The sequence below is a fragment of the Phaenicophaeus curvirostris genome, chromosome 1 (genome assembly GCF_032191515.1).
Source record: "Phaenicophaeus curvirostris isolate KB17595 chromosome 1, BPBGC_Pcur_1.0, whole genome shotgun sequence".
Lineage (NCBI taxonomy): Eukaryota > Metazoa > Chordata > Aves > Cuculiformes > Cuculidae > Phaenicophaeus > Phaenicophaeus curvirostris.
Genome location: NC_091392.1, coordinates 158,090,370 through 158,114,015, shown reverse-complemented (window position 1 = coordinate 158,114,015; position 23,646 = coordinate 158,090,370). Strand labels below are relative to the sequence as shown.

At 39.1% G+C, this 23,646-nt stretch overlaps 2 protein-coding genes across 3 annotated transcripts in view; one reads left to right on the top strand and one right to left on the bottom strand.

Moving 5' to 3' along the window:
* Positions 1-23,646, bottom strand: part of UBAC2 (UBA domain containing 2) — a 105,387-nt gene that overhangs the window by 49,396 nt on the left and 32,345 nt on the right. The window lies entirely within an intron of this gene.
* Positions 1,521-22,853, top strand: LOC138732282 (G-protein coupled receptor 183-like). 2 transcript variants are annotated; one of them, XR_011339266.1, is made up of 3 exons: positions 1,521-1,803; positions 9,776-11,358; positions 22,838-22,853. XR_011339266.1 is itself a non-coding variant. In XM_069878841.1 (2 exons), the coding sequence occupies exons 1-2, from the start codon at positions 1,763-1,765 to the stop codon at positions 10,887-10,889; spliced, it is 1,155 nt and encodes a 384-aa protein (XP_069734942.1). In that variant the 5' UTR covers positions 1,521-1,762; the 3' UTR covers positions 10,890-13,016. The 2 variants fall into 2 exon arrangements, 1 of the variants encoding a protein (XP_069734942.1); XM_069878841.1 differs by lacking the exon at positions 22,838-22,853 and having other exon boundaries at positions 9,776-13,016.

The following is a 23,646-nucleotide window of genomic DNA, read 5'->3' as shown; positions in this document are numbered from 1 at the left end:
ATTTCTACTACATATTTTTGCCACTGGACAGGGAACCACACTACAGTTTTATTTTGTGTAGATATGAAGAAAATTCCCTGTGTAATTTCCCTTTAAACAGTTTTTAATTCTCATTCCTTCATTTAAAGAGAACCAACTCTGTGGTGAAGCTGAATAATTAAAATAATTCAAAAACTAGAAAGGAAAAAAAAAATCCAGAATAAGACCAGTGAGTTCTCTCAAAGACTTTCTGAATCTGACGTTAGAAGATAAATGCCTCATAAAAACTGAGGAGCTGAAAGCCCTAGACTGAGCCCTGGCATTTAAGAGAAATTAAGCCATGTCTACCCTGGGAGCTAAGCACCAGAAAAAGCAGCGTATAGTGCCAACTAAGTGCTCCAAGTAAGCACAAAAGTGGCTCACCAGGCTGTACTTCATTCTGCTACAGCAAAAACCTTTCCCATAGGACAAGGTACATGAGTAAAGTACTAGTACTTCGTCACTAGATCTGCATTAACTTTAGGCTTTTTGATGAGATGGACATGTGAGGTGAGATCATATCTCTGCACGCTTCCAACACGGCAACATCTGCAAAGCCCTGTGCCATGAACACAGCCCTAATGTTTCCAAAACAGCGTTCCACCCTCTGCGTGGGTTGGATGCAGTAAAAATAGCATCATCGTGTGTGCTTGCTGGTTCTTCAAAATCAGGCCATGAAATGAGGCCACTTCAAAGATAAACAGTCCTGTGCAGTGACGAACGATCAGTATGAGTTTTCGGGGAAAATCCCAGGTAACTCTCAACCACAGCCTCTAGCAGCAAACGACAGGATTTTCCATCTATCTCTCATCTCCAAAACCATCTTAACAAACACACAATTTTACTTAGATCAACGTTCTTTATGCAGAAACAAGGTTATCCCAGGTAACAATGGGTTAGCTCACAATTTGACATCCTATTCCTTTCCTATTGCCTAACCATCCATTCTTATTGATATCATTTTAGGAGAATCAGATTTGTGTTTTAAAAGTTCTTTCTCTTTGATGTATTTACCTTACACATGTATTATTATTATTATTATTATTGTTGTTGTTGCTGTTGTTGTTCCTACTACTATCTTCAAAATGCAATAAACAGCTTACAAAGCCACAGCTCCTCCTTAATCTCCAAAATCACCACGGTTCTTCAACTCCCTCATATATTTGCAAAGGGCATTTCTGTAAAGCCTTATCATTATGATCCTAAACCAGTGCTGGGAATGTACACGGGCTGCCGAGACGTCTGTTTTCACACAGCATCTCCATATAGAATCATATGCCTCAGTTTCGAGGCTTTCTTGTGCTGCGTCAGATCTGACCAAGTAAGAAGTAGTTTCAAAGCATGTGTTGATCATACAGCTCTTGGCTACAAACTAAATTTAAGTTATTTTTAAATGCAAATGGAATATAAACAAAGTTTTTCTCTTAGGGATTTTAGTTGGTCAGCAATTACACACGTAAACCCCTGGGTAAAGTCCCTTCTGTGAAAGTCAGTAAGTGTAACTTCAGGCGGGAGCGTTGTTTCTAATTACTCTCTTTGAACGGACTAATTGTAAAAGGATTAAAAATAGGTACTTTCACATCCCACAAAACAGTAGGCGGCAAATCAAGACCAGCATACAAAAAAGGTCGGGGTTTTTTTTTAAGCACTTGAAAAAAACTGCCCCTCCCACAAAAGAGACTCACATAATCACTCTTGAAAACAATGTGCAAGGGTAAACTTTCGCAGTCAAGCCATCCTGTTAATGCCCTTAGCTGCTCAGAGGATCCAAGGAGCTACAGATATGTAAGTACAGAAAAGAGTTAATTTTAATTACTTTTAATTAACTTCTAATGTTTGGGTTTGTGCTGTTTTGGGTTTTTTTGCTGAACAACAGCAAACAATTCCAGAAAGATTATTTCTTTTTTTTTTTTTCGCATTATACTGATTATTTTCATGTGGTAGGAAGGATCAATGATCTTTGGATGGGAGAGACAAAGCTTGTGGGAGAAATTCTGTGATACATTATGTTCACATATTAATATGCTGCCAGTTAATTTTTATTTAAAGGATCTGTTGACCCACACCATAAAGTTATTACCAGTCCTTTCTTATAATACAGCCTTTCAACAATCACATGGAGACATCTGATATTGCATAAGCTTAGACAAATTTTTTAGCAGTAGCAATTTAAATTATACTAATTGAGAAATAACTACTGGACAAATAGTAAGGGAAGCATTGCAGTTCTTAAATCATTCACTGAACCTCGCAGAATATTTTAATAAGAGAGAGCCTTAAGAAAAATCTGTACTATGGTCTTGAATACATAGCTTGCTCTATTACATGTGCTCCTTGTCTATGAAACAGCCTTTATTATCAGCTCAAGAACGGTTCAGTCACTATTCTCGCAGCTAAATATTGCAACAGAATATTTCAAGAATTCAAATGTTTATGAGCTAATTCCTCTTTTACTTCCCGACACGCATTTCTTTCAAATTTTTTTGAATGATATTTTTCTGATCTGCAATCACTAAACATCTTACTCCTCAATACTGATCCTCATGCCATAAAGCTGAAGAAATATTACAAGTGGCATGGTTTTTATACATCTTCCCAATTAAAAAGGATCCATTTTTCCTATTATACTGGCAAAACAAGATAGACTGTTCAACAGACAATAACTCAACTATCATTTAGATTAAAAATCAGAGACAGAATGCACGCCTCTGAGCACAAAGCACAAGAGGTCTGTCTTACATTTTCATGGCTCCTCCTGAAGAGGTGAGGGAACTGAAAACTTACCTGGCAATTCGTCTTTAAGAGTTCAAATCTCATCCCTTCCTGTTTGAAAGATTGAGGAGTATGCATATATGTAATGAATAATAAATTTAAGCTAGAGTTCTGAAGTTGTATTCCCTAAAATTAAGGACTATACCTGTACAGGATTCACATCACCCCACGGGAAAAAAAATCATATAAAGATGTGCATGTTTTCTAGTACTAAACTTAGAAATTGTTATTTGACCCCTTTTTTCCTTCTGCTTTCAGGAAAGTAATTGTGAGTGGAACAGGTTTTTATTTTGTTTATTTGCCTTATTTTAGGCTCTCTCCTTTTTATATTTATTTTACTTAGGCAAGTAAACTGAAGGGAGGTTAACCATCTTGGCATCAGCACAGCTCTTCACACTAACATGTGTTTTTGGCAGAGATGATTTATGTTAGATAGTTCTCACACTTTTCATAGGACAGATGACATTTGTAAAGAGAGATGCCACAGATAAGAGTGAGACATGTACACTTCAAGACTTCCACTTTTTCTTTAACTAGTTATGCAGCATTTCAACTCAACTTCTTTATTTCCATTTCGCTTACTGCAGCTTCTGTTATTTATGAGTGCCAAACATAACCATCACATAACTTTGCAAAATCTATGGTAACAGATAAAAGCAGGACCATAAAGATCCTACAGAGTGTGAATCTGAAATTCTGTTAAGCACTTAAAGAATATTATAATTCTTCGTAGCCATCATTAAGACAATTTTATTCACAAAATGCATACTTGGGATTCTCTGACATGTGGCTTACAAATTTGGCTTTAGTACTCCAAGAAATTTGGCTTTAAACCAAGGAAGAATAAAAGCATTACCCTGGAAACTATCCCACCAACACTAGCTATGGGTTGCATCTGAGGATTTAGTCTTCAGGTCATTAGGCCAGCTCGTTGTCATTTAGGACACTAAAAGTCTCACAGCTTTTGAAAAAAAGGTAAATTAAACCTAATACACTAGGAGTGTATCAGAAAGAAACAGAAAGCTTTAGGACACACTTGTCTCTTGCCTCAGCTTTTATTGAACCACATGTAGCTCCCAAGCTGCCAATACATACAACTTGGTATATGTACCTTAAATATACGTTCTTTCCTTATTAACAAAGAGTTCTACTACGCCACTTAGCATGCACACTTCTTAACATACTTAACTTTGCTCGATCAAGCCTCTTTCTCAAAGAAAACACTCTACAATGAAGATCACTTCTATGGTAAGTTAGAAATCCAAACAGTAAATATGACTGATCACCAGAAAACAATTAATTTTAGAGATCAAGGGAAAAAATAAACCTACATAACCACAGCACGGCCTATTTCCATTTCTTTAAAGTCTGTAAGACTTATGTCTACAGAGAACTGTAAGCACAGTAAACTCTCAGGTCAGGCACTGCAGGAAAAGAGAAGTCTCTTTCCCAGCTGATACCTTTATATAATTTATACTCTTTATGCATACATAGGCAACCTTATTCCCCAACGCTGTTAGCTGAAGAAATATTGTCCATCTCAAAGTGACTAAACCATACTATGTATAGAGGCAGGAGAGATCTTTCTAATGATCTGCCGTGCCTTTCCAGGAATTTAATTAGTATCCCTCTTAAATTAGCTACTGGACAGATGGACCAGGGATTAATCTGCTAAGAATGAAAATTATAAAGAGAGACAGACAAATCACACATAAGATTAAAATACACAGTTAAAGCTTTCTGCATGCTCCTTGCTCTGCTGAAAAGACAGAAGGTGCTCCTTCAACAAAAGCAGGAGATTAGAACAAGAAGAAAACTCATTTATCACACAGAGGGAGTTTTGTATCAGTGCATATAATCCAAACCCACGTAAACTAAGGTTGCAACACTGACTTACTGGCTCGTAGCTTAAGTTTGTCCTTGTTAATAGTTGAAGGTATGTAACATTACAATGCTGTATATAAAGCTTATCATACATGAACATCTCTATGAACCGGGGCTTTGGATTACGTGGTACTTCCAGACTGGAGCCACTATTCTGTTCATGAAACACCTTTGGCAGCAGGGACCCTACTCTGAGCTGGGCTCTCGTGTGCTGCAGTATAAATGTACAACAAATAAATAATGTCAGTCAAATATTTTCACAGATCAATCTCCTAAACCAACTTTTTACCTTTGATGAGATTAAAAATTGGCTTAGGAAGGCACCTGCACTTTTTTTCCCCATTGATGGTCAGAACGCAAATAGAACACTAAGCCTTAAAACCAGCAAATGTGGAAACAATAAAGAACAACGTGCACTGGCTCCAAGCCTGGGTATAATATTAAAATTAATTTTAAACTCTCCCAGGCATAAGGTCCTCCCAAGTAGAAAGCAACGGCCATGGCCCTAGACTGGAGGTATCCTAGGATATAGTGAATCTGAGGAGCACTCCAGGATGACAGTGAACTAACATCACAAGTTGCCAGTGCAATGCTACACAGCTCTATCTCGGATACCTAATCAACTGAACAGGAAAAGCAGGGACGAGCGGTGATTATGATTCCAGGTATGATCTCCTGTGTGTTACTAAGCTGGGGTTAGAACAGATGTCACAAGATCACTTTGCTTTGTGGTGAGACATTCGAAAGTTCACCTTGAATTGCCAAACCGATGCGACTGTATAAAGCGGAAAGGGTCAAACCCAGCAACTGCAAATTAATTTTAGAGAAATTTAAATAAGAGACACCCACATTTCTTAACAGGGAGGTTAACTGACCAAAAACTACAGTACAAATGGTTAATTCTCTTTCTCTTCATTTCTCCAAATGAAGACCAAAGAGCATTTTAGAAAATAATTTTTAAACTAAAAAATACACAAATAACTAAAATAATAATGTCACCTGGTTTATACAGAAGGTCACATTAAATGAGTAAGTGCTCTGTGTCACTGAGTATTGTGTGCCTGCAGACCCTGAAAACGTAAAAACCTGAAGAACCTTCTGCACAATATTGACATAAAGACAGGAATTTTAAATACTTTATGCATTAAAATTCTGCATGTACCTCTATGCCAAAAAAATGTAGCAGTTTTCTACAATTATTAAATTGGCAAGGTAGATTAATGTTATCTCTTTTTTTTAAGTATATAAGTCAAAACAGAATAATTAATAAATTCAGAAAGCCACTGAGAAAGGGTATTTAATCCAACAACCTAGAGGAGCCAATAGTTTGGTAGTGATTGTATAGGGTAGCTCCAATGATAGACGTGGAGGTAACATTCTCCATTTTTGCTTCAAGTGTGCAAAACACACAAAAAGTACAGAAAATGGGACTGTTGTTGTTTTTTGAGATACATTCTGTGGAGGATATCACGTGCTCTGTATGTAAAACAAGATGATCACTAAGGATTGCTGCCAAGAAATAAAGAACAACCTGACACAAGGAAGAGGATTAAAAAAAATAAGAAGTCTTGTCTTACTTAATAGTCTTTTTAGGAAGAAAGTACTTTTTTTTTTTTTAATGCAGCCCTATTCAAGATTGACAAGAGGATGTGAAACACCTGTTGAGCTGAATGGAGTTCATTGACAAATAATACAAGCTCAGATGTACAAAGAAGTTGGCAGCTCAGGGGACACACTAAGTTGTCAGATGGTAGCAATTTTATCATCTGCTTGGGCTCCAAACCAGATACAATATCAAGATATTCTTTTTTTTTTAAAAAATGAACTATATTCAGGCAATATAGCACCTAGACAACATGGTGATGGCTCAAAAATGACCATGTGTATCTAATACATACAGAGAAAATATTAATAGGCATGCAGAGTGTTATACAATGGGCTCCCTACATTAACAGTCAAAATATTTGGTGGAAAACAGAGGATCAAAAAGAACACTGTCCTCACTCAGGGCTAACAACCACAGTGGGCAGAAGAGCCTGCTGATATTGTCTATGAAGGAGCACAGCTTAGCTGATGTCCATGCTGCCCTGGAAGACTCACAAGCTGTGGTACTCCAGCCGTCTTCTCATCTGTTTGCGGCCAGTTTGCCCTGTCACGGAACTGTTCCTCATGTCTACCCACACTAACACCTCGGAGAGACACAAACTCTCTCAGCTAGGACTCCTTCTCAATACAGCCCTGGGTTTATGCAAGGTTGACCACCCTATTTTGAGCAACAACAAGGTCTAGATCTAATTATTACACCAAAGATGTGACTTCATAGCACAAAATTAGGTAACACACGTTTTATGAAATTCTATTCTTAATGTAAACAAAAAATAATTCACTCAAATGATGGAATTTTTCCTGAACTGTAGGTAAACGCGTTTGTGTAAGAGCTGTTCTACATTTTAAAAACATTTATAGAAAGATAAATGAATGGATGTGACAACTATGCACATTATTTACGAAGCAAAACTGTTACAAATTTACAGTGAAAATAAAATCATGTAGTTAATATACTATAGCTGGCTACTGCAATAGAACTGTTTATCATTAATCTTTCTTACATATGTTTAAGATATTATTTTATTCAAACTTCAAGGAAGAGATGAGTAGAAGATAGGTGTCATGCTGGGAGTATGAACAAGTTATCAAAAGCATTTAAATAAGAGAAACGAAACAAAATACCTCACTGACTCTTACCCAGGTGCCTACACAAACCTACAATGAAAAGAGTAGCCTGTCATGCTTACGTAAAACAAGAGACCTCCTACATGCTTCTACAAGGGAAAAGATGAAACAGGAGGAAAGTATACCAGAACTATCCTCAGGGTAATAACTACTGTATTAATCAATCATCAAACACACTAACACCAAGCTCAAAGAGGGCTGATTCAGATCAGATATTAGGAAGAAATTTTCTCCTGTGAGGGCGGTGAGGCACTGGCACAGGTTGCCCAGGGAAGTCGTGGATGCCCCATCCCTGGAGGTGTTCAAGACCAGGTCAAATGAGGCTTTGGGCAGCCTGATCTAGTGGAAAGTGTCCGCGCCGATGGGAGGGGGCGCGGGTGGAGGGGTGGATCTTGATTATCTTTCAGGTCCCTTCCAACCCAAACCATTCTATGACTCTATGAAGATACTGTGAACAATGCGGAATTAATGAATATAAAGTTACAGGTATTCTTAAATCTGCACTACAGCTGGAGTTGCTATTTATGAGTTTAACTTCCTTCATCAAACCACAGAATTCTCACTTTGGATTTAACTACCAACCCTGAACGCAGTATTCCCACCTCCTGGCACGTGCCATGTACTTCATGGATATCTAAGAATCATAAAATCATACAATGGTTTGGGTTGGAAGTGACCTTAAAGATCATGTAATTCCAACCCCTCTGCTGTTTAGAGATATCTTATTGCAATAGTATGCTTTGCTCATTTATTTCCTGATAGGTAAACATCACTGTTCAAGAAAAAACATTATACAGAACACTGTACATATATCAGTCAGAAATCACTCACCTGTCTTTCGCACTGCCGGTGCAACACAAGCAAATATAGTCTTGATACTATCTGGATGCTAAATATCTTCCATAAACATATGTAACGTAATTTGGTTATGTATTTTAATACACATCATCCACTATCTGCAGGTTTACTGTTTGCAGAAAACCTTGTGCACCTTGCTAACCTGAGCAGAAGTCTGATCAGGCTGGCTTATAATACAGGATGTGTTGCAGGTACATTAACTCTGAGCAACCTGAAATATGTAGGACAAGCTCCTCAAAACGTAAAATAAGATACTAAACACTTAATGCTTTCACATTTAATACTTTCTAAAATGTGTAGCTTAAAACCATTAAAACTGAGAGGCATTTTCCAGAAAGATTTTTAAGGTATAACAGGCTACAGTTGTCTGTAAATATTGTGTGTTGAAAGGCAGATCCTCAGAAATAACCCACATATTTTAATTAAAGGTACCAGACAGACTTAAAACTCAGGTTACAACAGCTTTTCTCTCCAGGTACTATTCTGCAGTAACACAGAAACACCCCTGTTTTGAGTGCTGCTTTAATCCACAGGAATACCTCTAAGAGGTATCACTGCAGAACAGATGCTGGAGGAGTAACTTTAGATGCCTCATCCTTTCTGACATTTAAGCTTAAGCGATGCAACTGTCAGGTAACAACACACTTAAGAAACACACGGCACTGGAAGTTACATCAACAGGAAGGGGTCCTTTCCAATCCTGAAATTCTGCTGGATCATTTTTTATACCTTCAAGTCCCCTGAATCGCTGCCACTTCGCAGCTCTTCCACGCTACTTGTGACTGCACAGGTTAAAACGATTTTTAACATCTACTAAATGGATGACGTGTAAAATATTTCAGCTGGGTGATCTCTCTTTTGCAGCACTACTGAAGAGTGACTAAAGTAGGAATCTTAAGAACTGATGTAGGTAACAATATTTTAAATAGATTCAAAAAGCCTATTCTTAAAATCAGTATTAAACAAGCTGAATCATTATAATGCCAATATGATAAGAACGCTGAAAAAAAATCTGTTCCTTTAAACAAGTTAGACCATCACAAAGTGAATTGTTAGAAGGAAAACCTCCCTAAAAATGAACTGGAACACATTTAAAAGATGTTCTCTGCTTGTCTGACGCTTGGGAATTTCGTAAGATCCTTTATCATGTAGTTTGTTCAGATTCCTTTTTCTTCTCAGATTAAGTAAGCAGTTTCCCACCTCCTAGCCATCTATACATTTCACTTTCCAAATACACAACATCCCTCATTTACTATTTTGCCCCGTCTGTTTTTTGGGTTTTTTTCAGGAGATAAGAGACTGGGATCAAATCAGAAAGGAAAAAAAAAAACAACCAACCATCTTTTTGTTTGTTTTCAGGTGGAGGCTTGAAAAGTATTTCACCACAAAGAAGTTTCATTTCAGTTTTTTACAATCTTGCTTTTTGCAACAGAGGTTGGCTGCTGTAATGCAGAAGTTTATCTACATTTATTAAAAAATGTTCCCTTTTGTTGGTTTTTTTTCATGTTAGGTCTACTGAGCTTCCTGCAACAACCGTGGTTACAGAAATGGACACTTTCACAGCTTCCCAGAAGAACAGTTCCACTTGTGACTTATATGAGCACAAAGATACAGCACGGATACTACTGTCTGTCTTCTACAGCTCCATCTTAATCCTCGGGGTGCTTGGAAACGCCGTTGCCCTCACTGTCATTTTTAAAAACAGAAAGAAGATCAACTCCACCACCCTCTATTCAACAAATCTTGTCTTCTCTGATCTTCTGTTCTGTATCGCCCTTCCTACAAGGATCGCCTATTATGCCCAGGGATTTCACTGGCCATTTGGAGAAGCATTATGTCGAATAACTGCTCTCTTGTTCTATATCAACACCTATGCAGGTGTAAACTTCATGACATGTTTGAGCATTGACAGGTTTTTTGCTGTTGTCCACCCCTTCCGATACAAGATCAGAAGGATTAAATATGCCAAGGGCATTTGTATCTTTATTTGGTTTCTTGTGTTCAGTCAAACTTTCCCATTACTTATACAACCCATGTCACAGGAAGAAAAAGAAAGGACTACGTGTATGGAATATCCAAACTTTGAAAAAATAGCACATTTACCATTTATACTGCTTGCTGCCTGCTTAGTAGGGTACCTTATTCCCCTGGGGATTATACTGTTTTGTTACTCTCAAATTAGCTGCAAACTTTTTCAAACAGCCAAGGAAAACCCACTGACTGAAAAATCAGGGATAAACAAAAAAGCCATCAATACAATCATATTTGTAATTGTAGTGTTCATCATCTGCTTTACCCCCTACCATGTTGCAATCATACAACACATGATTAAGAAGCTTCAGAATGAACCCTCATGCACTGAAACTAAAATTTTCCAGAAGTCACTCCACTATACTGTGTTTCTGATGAATTTTAACTGCTGCCTAGATCCTTTCATCTATTTCTTTGCATGCAAAGGATACAAGAGAACTGTAATGAAAATACTAAGGCGACAAGTAAGCGCATCCATTTCAAGTGCTGCCAGGTCACATCACGAAGAAAGCTCGCGTGATGTGGGAGAAACACAAATGATGGTACTTGCAAAATCTTCCAATGGAAAGTTACCTGAGAAACAAAGTCTGTAGAATGCTGCAGGGAAACAAGCTTAAAAATCCAGGGTCCACAGCGAAAAACTCTTAGTGGTCCCTGTACAGAAGCTTAAGTAAGATTCTGTTTCTCAGGATGTCAGGAAATCAAGGAGTAATGTTGGACTGAGAAAGAACTGTCATAGGACAGCAGGAAAAATCAGCATTATAATTTCCTAGCTGTGTCATTGTGACAGATCTCATTATTTTTTCCAGGAAGTATGCACCACTGTGAATGTTCAGATTCCATACTGCACATACATATGCTTGGATGTTATTAACTCGAAGGAAAGACTTGATTCACAGTTTATCTGAGTGTCTGAGAAAGGATTAGACTAAAATAGCTTACAATTCAGACTGACTACAACTGGAACACCTGAAAATTGCAAGACCTTTAGGTGAGCTCAAATTACAGTGATGGTTTTGTTAGCCAAGTCACATAAGCAAAGGAAATAATGAAATTACTTGGGTTAAAGGGATCTTAAAGATCATCCAGTTCCAAGCCCCCTGTAATGTGCTGGGACGCCTTCCACTTTTGCTGAAAGCCTCATCCAGCTTGGTCTTGAACACCTCCAAGGATGAGGCATTCATGATTTCTCTAGGCAACCAGTTCCAGTGCCTTGCTATCTTCACAGTAAAAAAAAAATCTTTTCCTAATATCTAATCTAAATCTGCCCTCTTTCAAATCAAACTTTTGAGATAAAATGCACAATTCCTATGCATATTTGACTATCACAAGAGCTTAGTTTATAGCCCTTTGGACATGAAATGCATGTTGTAGTATTTGGAGCATGAAAGCCTTATTGGACAATTCACATAGATGATATTGTCAAATGTCATAGATGAAAAGTTAATGAATTGTTTGGTTCTCCCAAAGATTGAATATCTCCCATATGTTAAACAATTTATCTTTGCAAGGTGTATTATCTCCTTACTCCTTTTCTTAAGAGAACTTTCCTTTCTAGTGTATATTGTAAAAAGTCTCTACTCTAGTTGTATATAAGTTATTTATAAACACAAAAAGTTAGCTGAAGCAAGAGACTGTAACGTGAAAACTGCATCATTTCAGTTAAAAAAGCAGTGATACAGGCTTCTTCAGAACTTTTGTTGAAGTGTGACAAGGACACAAGACAAACCTTCTATAAATGTTCACAGCTGAAGCTACCAAAAAGTAAAGTTAACTTGTTAATTCTGATGGTGTGATATGGCCACCTCTTTTGAAGCGCTGTTTGCCTGAGTGATCAATAAATGAGAACAGTAGGACTGGCTGGAAAAGAACAAGCTGTCTCATCATGCCTTCATACAGCACATCCGGAATTCCTTTGGGCACACTGACATTAGGCCAGCAAAGAGACCAAATGACTTACAACACATCCTGCTGGAATCGGCTCAATACCAGTTGAGTATCCAGGATGCAAGCCCTGGGTTCCTGCTGTCGTGCCCTTCCGTCATGTGTCAGTTTCCTTCCCTACGTTATTTCTGGCCCCCATGTCTTTTCTTTTGTCTTCTCTCTTATTAATATGCCTTCACCTGCCAACACAACTCGGCAATTGCACCATGACATTGTGATGGGAAGGGAAAATTAAAGAGTGCTTAGTAATTATTGGTAAACACTATGCCAGATGTCAGAATAAATGTTATTTATTGCAGCTGTATCTCTCTGGCATAGAGGTTGTAGTGGAAGTCAAACAAACATAGTTACATTTGTCATCCTTGTAATTCCTTCCTTTTTCATGCGTTGACCTCTGCCAACCTGCAAACATGGATGAGTCCTACCCGAAAAGCAGTAAGAAAACATGAAATAACAATGACTTTCTTATGGGAAAGAAAATGCAAAAGACCCTATATTTCCTACCACTTAGATTATCAAAATTGAGTTTCTAACTACAAAAGACACTATGCAACTACAGGAAAATGGAATAAGAAAAGTAATTTTTAACAGGAGAAGATTTACTTAACTCTGTTTGCTATAGCAGTTAAGTTCTTGTCAGCTTTTTAATAAACTATTTTAAAATATTATTTAAGAATTTTTTCCTATTGGACTAAGCAAATGATAACCTGATAAAACCACAGACAGACCATTCAGAAGCTGTAAAAATAAAATATACGTATTATTAACATCATACCAGCACAAGCTTGTTTTATTCCGCTAATGTCTGGATTTTTTTAATTATTGGTATGCATTTCATACAACTGTGATTATAAAACCTTAAAGCCAACAAGTCTTTTTCATATTTGTCTGCAAAATGTAACTCAAGTATGTATTTCAGCACCACATAATGCAGATATTGATTCCCTCTGAAGAGGAAACAAAGTGAAGATCTGTATTGAAAAACCTCTGTCCCCATTTTCTCACATTAGCAATTCTGTTATTTTCAAACCTAGATTTTGTTTCTAAATGACACCAACATTCTCAAACAACTAACTTGACATCAAAATAATGCTTTTGCTCTGATAGGCCTTAGAGCATTGGTCCTGGTTAGATACAGTTTTCAGAAACGTTATTTTTTACTCCTTATTTTAATATATCTTAAATGCTAAAGGAACCAATAAAATAAAAACCTTTAAAAGCTAAGATAAGCTCAGCTCCCTGACAAGAGTCCTAAAGGCACAGATGCACAGATAGTGACAATTTATAGCTGTGGCAGCTGATGCCACTGCTTCCCCTCACTACCTGTCAGTACACACTCACAGCTCATGCACTCTTGTATCAACAAGGAGCTTCTTGCTGTAAGCTTATTTGAAACTGCCACAAGTAATGGTGGTGATTTCAGTTGCCCTGGGACACCACACTGAAGTTCAGAGAGCACCTGTCCTATTTCTTCTACCAGCTGTGCTGTTGGGGCTGATAGCTGTCAGCAGAGAGATGGTAACAAGCTGCTGCAAGACACCAAGTGAGAGCAGTAATATTGAAACATTACAGATGTTCGCAAACAACTGGTGCTCTTCAAGATGTCCTTATCCATTCATCCTGCGGGCACTCCTCCCCTAGTACGGTTACTTGGAGGACTTTTATGGTAACAGTTACCTGTAGTGGCAAACCATAGGTCCTTCTCCTCTTGCATGATGCACAGACATGAATAAAGGCAGTAAAAAACCATACCTGGTGTTCCTCTCCAAAACCGAGTATGTAACAGATGTGTCTGTCTTAAAAGACATGAGCATGCCACGCCATGCAACAACGTGGCCCTTCGGGACATGGTTTAGTAGGCAGGGTGGTGTTGGGCTGATGGTTGGACGTGATCTTTGAGATCTTTTCCAACCTTAATGTTCCCTCGATCCTAACATGCAGCTGATGCAATAAGACCTTCGAAAAAGAAAACTAGTTTTTCCTTTGGCAAAAGCTTTTGCTGCATTTTAGGAAATGCCCTCTTTTATGTGAAAGGCTGGGAAATGGTCATACAGATCTACAGCTCGCTCACCCTTTTCACATACAAGTAAAACAGCTGAAAAGTAGCAGGAGGTTCATATGGCTTGCTCATTATGAGGGCCAGACTGAAGTTCTTTGGAGAAACTGTGTCTCTAGGTGGAGGCTGAACTCCAGTCAGAATTTTAAAACCCATGTTCATGGCAAAGCAACGGAATATATTTTAACTCAACATTTTGGAGCGTAGGGCTCGGGTAGTTGCTAAGAGGACTCCAAATATGTTCACTGTGGACGTCTCTCAGGTCTTTTCTGGTAGGGAATGTGACAGAGTCTATAGAAAAATAAATGATGATGGGGGTCAAACAGTACATTTTGGTAGTTTCTCTCCCAGTCCAGAAAAGAAATTTGTATAGACAACTGCTGTTGAACATGTGACCAAGAACAGGTACAACATGTGGAAAACCCCAAAACAGACACGCTTTTTCAGCAAAAGCACATTTAGTGCCTTCACCTCTGCTTTCATGAAGAACACAAAACTAAGGACTACTACTGCAAATGCTCAGATGGGTTCTCTCAGCCACCCTGGGGTCAAAGATATTGTCAAAACACAGAGATAAAGAACACAAACTCCTTTGGCTTAAAGTCCCAGCAGAAAAGGGCAGGTATTTCCCAAGGCATCACTGCCTGACTCTTATGGCTTTGGCCTTGAAAGCAATGAGAAACCCATAAGCAACCTGGTCATTTCCTAGCAAAGGGCAGTAACAGCAACTGTCCGAAGTGGTAAACACACGACCGCAAATAACAGAGTTCCTGAAGGTGGTTAATTACTCCCCTTAAACCAGCAAGCTCACAGTATAAAGGGGAAAATGGAGGGCTTTAGGTTTTCTCAACAGATATTGTTGCTTTAAACATTCCGAAATTCAAAAGCTTTCAGGTAAGCAAGGAATGAATAGACTCCAAGAAAACCATCAGACAGCCTGCAATGTAAGAAAAATAAATAAGGTGCAGCTGAAGAGAAGGAGAAGAGAAGCTTTGCCTTATATGACCAGTTTTGGAGGAACTGAAAAGCAGTGACATGGTCTGTCTCTTCTATCTCCAGATCTGTGGTACAGAGCAGGACAACCTCAGGTTTGTATCTTAGCAATATCCCACTGTGCTGACTCAATATGGACAAGGTCAATGGACACTAAGAATCACTAGAAAAACATGAAATTAATCTGAAATAACTATTTCCTAATGTAGTCTCGGCTAGGCAGCAGCCTGCAGACTAAGGCTCTGGTACAAAATAGACTTGGTCAAGCCGCAACCCTTTTCTGAAGAAAAACAGAGAGAATTGCTGTTTGTGTAGTAAATGCTCAGACACATTTCCTCAATTTTTCTCCCCCTCAGAATACCCTCTTGGCTTCCTGCAATGTCTAATTGCAGATTTCCTGAGGCAGATGGCTCATCGTTGCACATGACAGCCCGCTATCAATTTTTCTTCCATCAGTCTGTCTGGTCCCTTTTTGAACTCAAATAAAATGTCTGCGCCTGCAGCATCTTGCAGCAAGAAGTTCCACAGCCTGACTGCCCGTGGTGTCTGGAGTCATTTTCTTTTGCTTGTGACACCTGTTAGTTTCACTTGAAGTCCCCTTGCTTCTCACACTAGGAACGAGTGAACATGGTGACCCGCCATTTACCCTGTTCACGTTACTTGTGGTTTTACAGACCTATATCAAATGCCCTTCCTTCAAGTCATCTAGTCTCTTCTCCTGTGAACAGCCAGATCAAAGATGTTCACTACTTCATCCAATTTATAAAGGAAGGAAAGAAGGCAAGTGCAAGAAAGAATGGAAGTCCAGCTGCGGTAGAAGATGAGAGGGTAATTCCAAACACAGGGAGATCAACAGCATATTGATCTACTTTTCCTACTGCAGTAGCACACAGGTAAGTCTCAAAATTAAGATATTGCCCCGTGACAGCCAAATTTGGATAATCTTGCCCAGATTCATTAAATCAACAAGAACAGGACCTCAATGGGCTGGAAAAATAGGCTTACAGGAACCTCACGTAGTTCAAGCGAAATGGAAGTCCTGCATCTGAGATAGGATAACCCCACACAACAGCGCAGGCTGGCACTGCCTGGTTAGAAAGGGGCTTGGTAAAAAAGATTTGGGCTCCTGGTGTACAACAAGTTCAAGAGCAGTCAGTAGCGTAACCTAATGGCCAAACATGTACTGGACTGAACATCAAGGGAAATGACCTTTCCCATCTATTCAGTATTTATGAGATCATACATGGGAGTCCTGTACTCACTTTTGGGGCCCCCAGTACATGAAAGATACTGGCATGTTGGAACAAATACAGCAAAAGGCCACTAGAAATGGTGGAAGAGCTGCAGCACATGCTACTGGAGGAGAGGGTGAGAGAGCTGAGATGGTTCAGCCTGGGGAGAGATGCCTGAGAGATGTTATGCTGCCTTCAACAGAGTACAGAAAAGATGGCAACACGTAGTAATGGGCACAAGTTGCAGTGAGGAATAAATAAACATTAGGAAGCATTTTTTCACCATGAGGTTACTCAGGCACTGGGACAGACTGCACAGAAAGCCTGTGAAATCTGTCCTCAGAAATATTCAAAATTTAACTGGACACAGCCCTGATTAAATTGGAACTGCTAGGGTTGGACAAGACGATCTACAGAGGCTCCTTTCAACTCACATCCTTCTACAGCTAACAAATCTGGTCAAAACTTTGATTAAATCAGATAAGAAAGCAGCACGAAACTCAACTCTGGCTTTGCAGTTAAACTAGAAAATAATATAACTTTAAAATCTTCTACCTTCATCCCCTATTTAAGCCCTTAGCAAAGTGCTGTCATTAACATCTTCCTAAAACAAAGAAAGGTCAAGACATAGCCTGGATTTCCTTCCAAAAACTTGCATTCATTTTTCCTCATTGCAAAAATATGAGTTTCTCCTCTTCCTCTTTTCTTTTCCTCAGTTGTAACAGATGTTGGCAAAGGGCTAAACTAAAAAAGCAAGTTTTGCACCTGTTCTGCAGGCAGGAACATTTGTGGTTAATCTATCCCCTCCAGAAAAGTATACATTGTCTTATACCATGCACAAGTAGAGCTGTGTTCCACCCTCTAATAAGCCAGACTTAGCAGTTTCATCCTTCCTGTGGCATGTAACTTTCGAGGGAAGTTGTGGTTAGTTAGCAGAAGGCACTCTGAGGCAGCCTACTTTAAATATAGAGATGCTGAAAACTGATTATTTGCAACTTATTAGCCTACAAAGCAGGCAAATGGTGTTTTATCAGCAGCTGTGGATACTAACGGGCTAAGAATTTAGTGAAACCTTAATGTTACAACTAGCATGCTTGGATACCACCACTGGCAAGCAGAACCAGTGACCACAACAGCCAGGGGTGACTGCAAAACAAGCGGCTTACAACTCTAGGTGCAGCCAGGCCATCTTTTCGCCTCCCCTTGCTTTTCTGCTGCACTGTTCGAGCCATTAAACTAGCATCCATATCCCATGCCCTTGGCCATGAGGAATCCCTCCATATCCCTGAGCACAGGAGAGTCGTCTGCCGCTAGGCCAAGCTAGAGAAGTCAAGCTTACAGCTGAGAGCCATTAGCTGAGGAACACCATAGGTGGAGAGCCTAGGGCCAAAGAAATGCCTCCTGTTGTCTGAACTGATTTTACTGACCACAAGACTCATGAGCAGCTGAGGGAACTGGGGTTGTTTAGTCTGGAGAAGAGAAGGTTGAGGGGAGACCTTACCACTCTCTAAAACTGCCTGAAAGGAGGTTGTGGCGAGGCAAGTGTTGGTCTCTTCTCCCAAGTAACAAATGATAGGACAAGAGGAAAGGGTCTCAAGTTGTGCAAGGGGAGGTTTAGACTGGATATCAGGAAAAATTTCTTCACTGAAAGGGTTGTCAAGCATTGAAACAGGGTCCCCAGGGAAGCTGTGGAGTCTCCATCCCTGGAGGTATTTAAAAGATGTGTAGATGTGGTGCTTAGGGACATGATTTAGTGATAGACTTGGCAGTGTTAGGTTTGTGGTTGGAAAGGAACTTTTAAGTTCAATGCCAACGTAAAGGATTCCGTGATTCCATACTGCCTCTATAAAAGGTTTGGAGAAGCTGAAACTGGAAAAAATAATTCTCTTGGCTATGGCCCTGCCTCCCTAATAGTGTGGTTGTTGGTGCTGCGCAGGGACTTAAGAGTACAGTTCAGTATCAAGCACTTGAGCACTACTGCCACGATATAACCCCTTGCATATTCCTGATATTAAATGACTGAAGATCAGAATGGGAATTAAAAATCAGAGAATCAGAGGATAGCTTGGTTTGGGAGGACCTTTAAAGATCACCCAGTTCCAACACCCCTGCCATGGGCAGGGACACCTCCCACCACATCAGGCTGCCCAAGGCCCCATCCAACCTGGCCTTGAACACCTCCTGGGATGGGGCAGCCACAGCTTCCCTGGGCAACCTGTGCCAGTGCCTCACCACTCCCACAGTGAAGAAATTCCTCCTTATTTCTAGTCTAAACCTGCCCCTCTCCAGTTTATACCCATCGCTTCTACTCCTATCACTACAAGCCTTTGTAACCAGTCCCTTCCCAGCTTTCCTGTAGCCTGCTTCAGATACTTCTTATATCCATAAAAAAACTTTGTAGAGTAGATCTCACTAAAGAGTTAGTACTAGAGCACATTTTAACTGCAGATGAAGTCTCCTTGTCATATGGCCTAGAAAAGCTCTTGACAACCTTTAAAAAAAAAGAAAAATAAATAATGGTAATATTTGCCTTTAATTTTTTAATCAGTTCTTGTAAGAGTGAGCAATTTTTATTAGTCCATTAACATTCTCCGTTAAAATAGTTGTGGTTACCAGGGCATAAAGATGTGAGCTTGAATTCTGAAATTACTTCTAAGAAATCTGATTCTAATGCCCTTTTCACAAGGTGCCACAAACAAAAACAGGAAACCAGAATGCCTCACTGACCACAGACAGTGGTGGAAGAAGGTTTTACTACTCTCTTTACACAGTTTTATCCAAATTTGTCAGCATCTCAGAAAAAGGCCTAAGAAAATAAGAATTATGATTTACACTCCATCTAACCCGAAAATATAACCCAACTGCTCACAACAGGACTCTTCCACATGATGACAGCAGTGGTCAAGGGGGAAGGGAAGAATGTCAGGGGTTACCAACAAGATGCACCAAGAACTGCAGAGCTCCTCAGAACTATAAAGCAAATTTTACTTCAGTTAAGTGACCTTTACTTTTATTTAAGTATTTAAGCAATACTTCTTTGATCCGTAAGGAATCAGAAACTCAGCAGTAATTTGAACAGAAATGGTTGCAATTGCAGAAGTAACCTTACCAATTTGTTTATTTACTATAGTAGCCAGCAGTAGGTGACTATTCTGCAAAGAAGAGTTGGTGATGCATATAACCACTTATCCAGGTGTACACCTCTGTATGACAGATATTGTGTGAGCACTACTTAATTAAGGCGTATTCAATCAACAGTATAATTCATAGAATCATAGAATGGTTTTGGTTGGAAGGGACCTTAAAGGTCATCCAGTTCCAAATACCCTGCCATGGGCAGGGACACATCCCACTAGACTGGGTTGCTTAAAGCCCCATCCAACCTGGCCTTGAACACCTCCAGGGATGGCTGCTCCATCCACAACTTCTCTGGCCAACCTGTGCCGGTGCCTCACCACCCCCATCGTGAAGAATTTCTTCCTAATATCTAGTCCAAATCTTCCCCCTTATAATTTAAAGCCATTCCCCTTTCCTTGGTGCAAGACACTTAGTAATTTATTTATTACTTTTCCAGCCACCAATACCAGTAGGATAAAAGATGAGTCGTAATTATTTTTCTCCAAAAAGTGTTCTTTCAAGTATAGAAGATCAAAGGGACTAAGTTAAAAAATTCATTAAATTAGTGATTTTTTGTCATAAGCAGAACGGAAGTGGATGAACTAATGATAAGGCTTTGTGAAGAATAAAAAAGAAAAAAATGCAAGCCCATAATCAAACAGATGTTGTAAGAAAACAAGGAGTTAAAATATTAATTTGAAAAAACTTCCACTTTTTAGGGTGGTTAGGATGTCAACAAACACTCAAATATATAACAATCAATTAATGCTATGTGAACTTCGGAAAACATCTAAACGTTTGTAGTGATTTCTGTGCTCTGTACATAAAAGCTTGAATATTTCTGCCAACAAAACCACAAATACCTCAGAAGCTAAATGAACTTGTGTTTTATTTGTTCAAAACAAACTGGTGAAATAAATACACCTCTTAATTTGAAAACTTAAGATTTTACTACTTAAGTACTTTATCTCTGCTTCCCAAAAAACACTTGATGGCTTTTGGTAACAACACCAAGCAAATTAAATCCTGTGGGTAATATTTGCTCTCCCCAGTTGGCTTCAATTTTCACATTCTGCAATAGGCAGGAAGCAAAGATTACTAATAAAGTGGCTAAAATTCTACTGAAATTAACAAGTTTTCTATTCTTGATGTTCACCTCCCTCCTAAAGAAACCAGCTGTACGTAAAAGCAATTTCTGATCAAAATTTTAAATTACTTTACTTTTATAAAAAATATTATTGCAGACAAAAATAGTTCTTAGTTTTATTTTTAAAGTTTTGTAGAAATGTAAAGGATAATAATCAATTTATTTTCCCCTCTTCTTTTAATTTATTTTTTAAAAGTTCACAATGTTGGTACAAAGCAAATCTCAGAAGCACCACCTGCCCCCCGCCAACTCAACCCAAGCTTCATTACTGCCTCTGTTTTCTCATACATAATAAGAATAATGGGAATTGCTACATCAAAGCACATTTCTGTCCAATCTGCTACCCTGACTCCGGTAGACAAGTATTAAATCACTCGGAGAGATCCAGCATTTCATAACAATATGCGTATTGTGCAGTTTCTTCATAACAATTACTGCTTCTTCTAATAGCCCTTGTTTAAAATTATCCAGTACAGAAATCTAATTACAGCTCATTTATCGTTAAAAAGGGTCAAGATAGCTGGTGATATTTAGCCAAGCTGGCAAAGACACATGTAACGTTTACCTCCATCAGCTGCTTTTAGAACACTGGCCACAGAGATTAATCCTGCTGCAGGACAGACCAGCTTCAATAAAACACATTTACAGTCTGTATAATTATACTTAGTTCACAGATCTCTAATAATGACATGCTTGGTACTTTCTATGTAATAAAAGTTATTTAAAAAGGTAAGCGTGAAAGTGACAGCCTGCAATTACAAACACCGCTTAGTACTTTCTGAATTTGAAAGGGGCGGCTTATCTCAGGGAAGCCCTTCCAAAGGTGTTCCACCTCGCTTCCCAGTATATTCAACCACTGGTAATGCTTTTGGTCAAATTATCTTCCACTGCTCTCTTCTCCTTAAACAATGTTGCCCAACTGTGTATTCTGTGTGCATGCACATGTGGCTACCTGAGTGTGAAAGCTCACAGACCTCACGCCCCAGCTGCAATGCAGAGGTAAGTACGTGTACTGTGGAAATGCAGCATCGCCACATTTCAAAAACTCCCTCAAAATCCTCAGCAATCCCCAACACGAGGTAAAAAACACCTGATTCTCCATTGTTATAACAGCTTGGTATCTCAGATGGCACAGCTTTGTATAGGGCACGGCTTTCTGACTTTTTGGTCTCTTCTTACAGTTATGAAAATCAGGGCTTGGTGTGATGACCTGCAGAGAAACACAGATCAGAGGTGCTGGTCCTCTGCCCCACCTGTCCCTGCCCTCTGGCAGAGGTTACTGACTACAGCAACTCATGCCCTGACCTCAAGCACTCAAACCTGGGCTGAAGCAATCAACTGCGAATCTTCTGGCACAGAATAACTGAAGGAGAAATCCCTGTTCTGCCTTTCAGCTACACATTTCCACTGCTCTCCTCCCGCTGGTGCTGGCATTCACCTATCCAGATATGATCAAGCTTAGAAACTTACGCCAGTGGGAAATGATCCCTACAAAAACACATATCTATACGTGTTTTACTTTTAAACATTATTTTATCTCCCTGCAACCACTGCCTGCAGGAAGTCAGATGACAAATGCTGCCAGTGGTAGATAGGAAAGTACAGGCTGGGGTCAAACTCTTACACCGTAAGCATCAGCCTGCACTTCAACTGGCTCAGCCCTGCCATAAAACTGCACCTTCAGCAAGTGAAGCTAAGCCACACATGTTTTCTTGGCTGCCTCCTTCACAAGGCTCTGGTAGAGCAGTGGAGAACACAGCTGGAGAAGCTATGTTTATGTTCGGAATTAGCACAGCTCTTTCCATCAGTTGGAAAGTCTCCAACACAAGCCAGACCCCTCAGTTCAAAAGTGGCAATGCACATAAATTATATTTGCCTCTTTTTTATGATCGATTTTCATGGTACAGACAATAAGTTGGAACTAACTACTGAAATGTGATTTATATATATCCACTGTTCAAGATCTTGAATATGAACCTGTAGAACAGTCCAGTAACTGGCTATCCCCTAGAACTTCTCCAGAGTAAATACAGAATCATAGAATGGTTTGAGTTTGAAGGGACCTTAAAGATCACCTAATTCCAACCCCACTGCCATGGGCAGGGACACCTCCCACTAGATCAGGCTGCTCAAGGCCCCATCCAACCGGGCACTGAATAATATTTGTATTTTTTTACATATTATATTGAATATTATTTATATTTATATAATATTATTTATTAGTTTTTGCTGAGCCATTTTTTAAATTACTGGTCCAACCTTTAACAACAAAAAACTCAAAACCTCTTCTCATAACTTACCACACTGTAATTAGTACCTTGCGATGAAGATCATAACATGTCTTTGAAGGCTAAGGACTAGTAAAGAGAGGTTTTAATGTTCATCTTATCCACACAGTTTGGTTTACTTCACAATACTTGAAAATTAAAACATTTCCCATACTTTGGGGTTCTTTTGGTTAAAACACCATTTACACCTTCTTTTGATCCATGGCTGTAGCTCACCTGCTCTTTTTCTAAGCAGAGCTCTGTAAATATTCTAAGGGCCAAGCTGCTGGCAGGAAATTGTTCAGCTTCTTCATGACAAAACAGAAACAAAACAGAAAAGCTGTAGTGAAGAAGTGATTTCTTTGCAAAAAATACTTCCTCATTAAGACCACCATTATAACCCTTTTTTACAACTACAGACCAAGGTGCCCAAAGCAAAGTGACGACTAAACAAGAGGAGAGTATTTGGTAAGCATAAAATAAAAGCAAAGAGGAATTTTTAAAAGGAAGTCATACCAAAAAAACTTGTTGTTTATTCAGAAAGTCTGCAAAGTCCTTTAACTCTCACAAGGAGAAATTTCTTAATTCTTTAGA

Coding starts and splice junctions, on each gene's coding strand:
- LOC138732282 (XM_069878841.1), top strand. CDS start 1,763: ATGCCCTTAGCTGCTCAGAGGATCCAAGGAGCTACAGATAT. Junction 1,804..9,775: donor ATCCAAGGAGCTACAGATAT/GTAAGTACAGAA, acceptor TTTTCATGTTAG/GTCTACTGAGCTTCCTGCAA.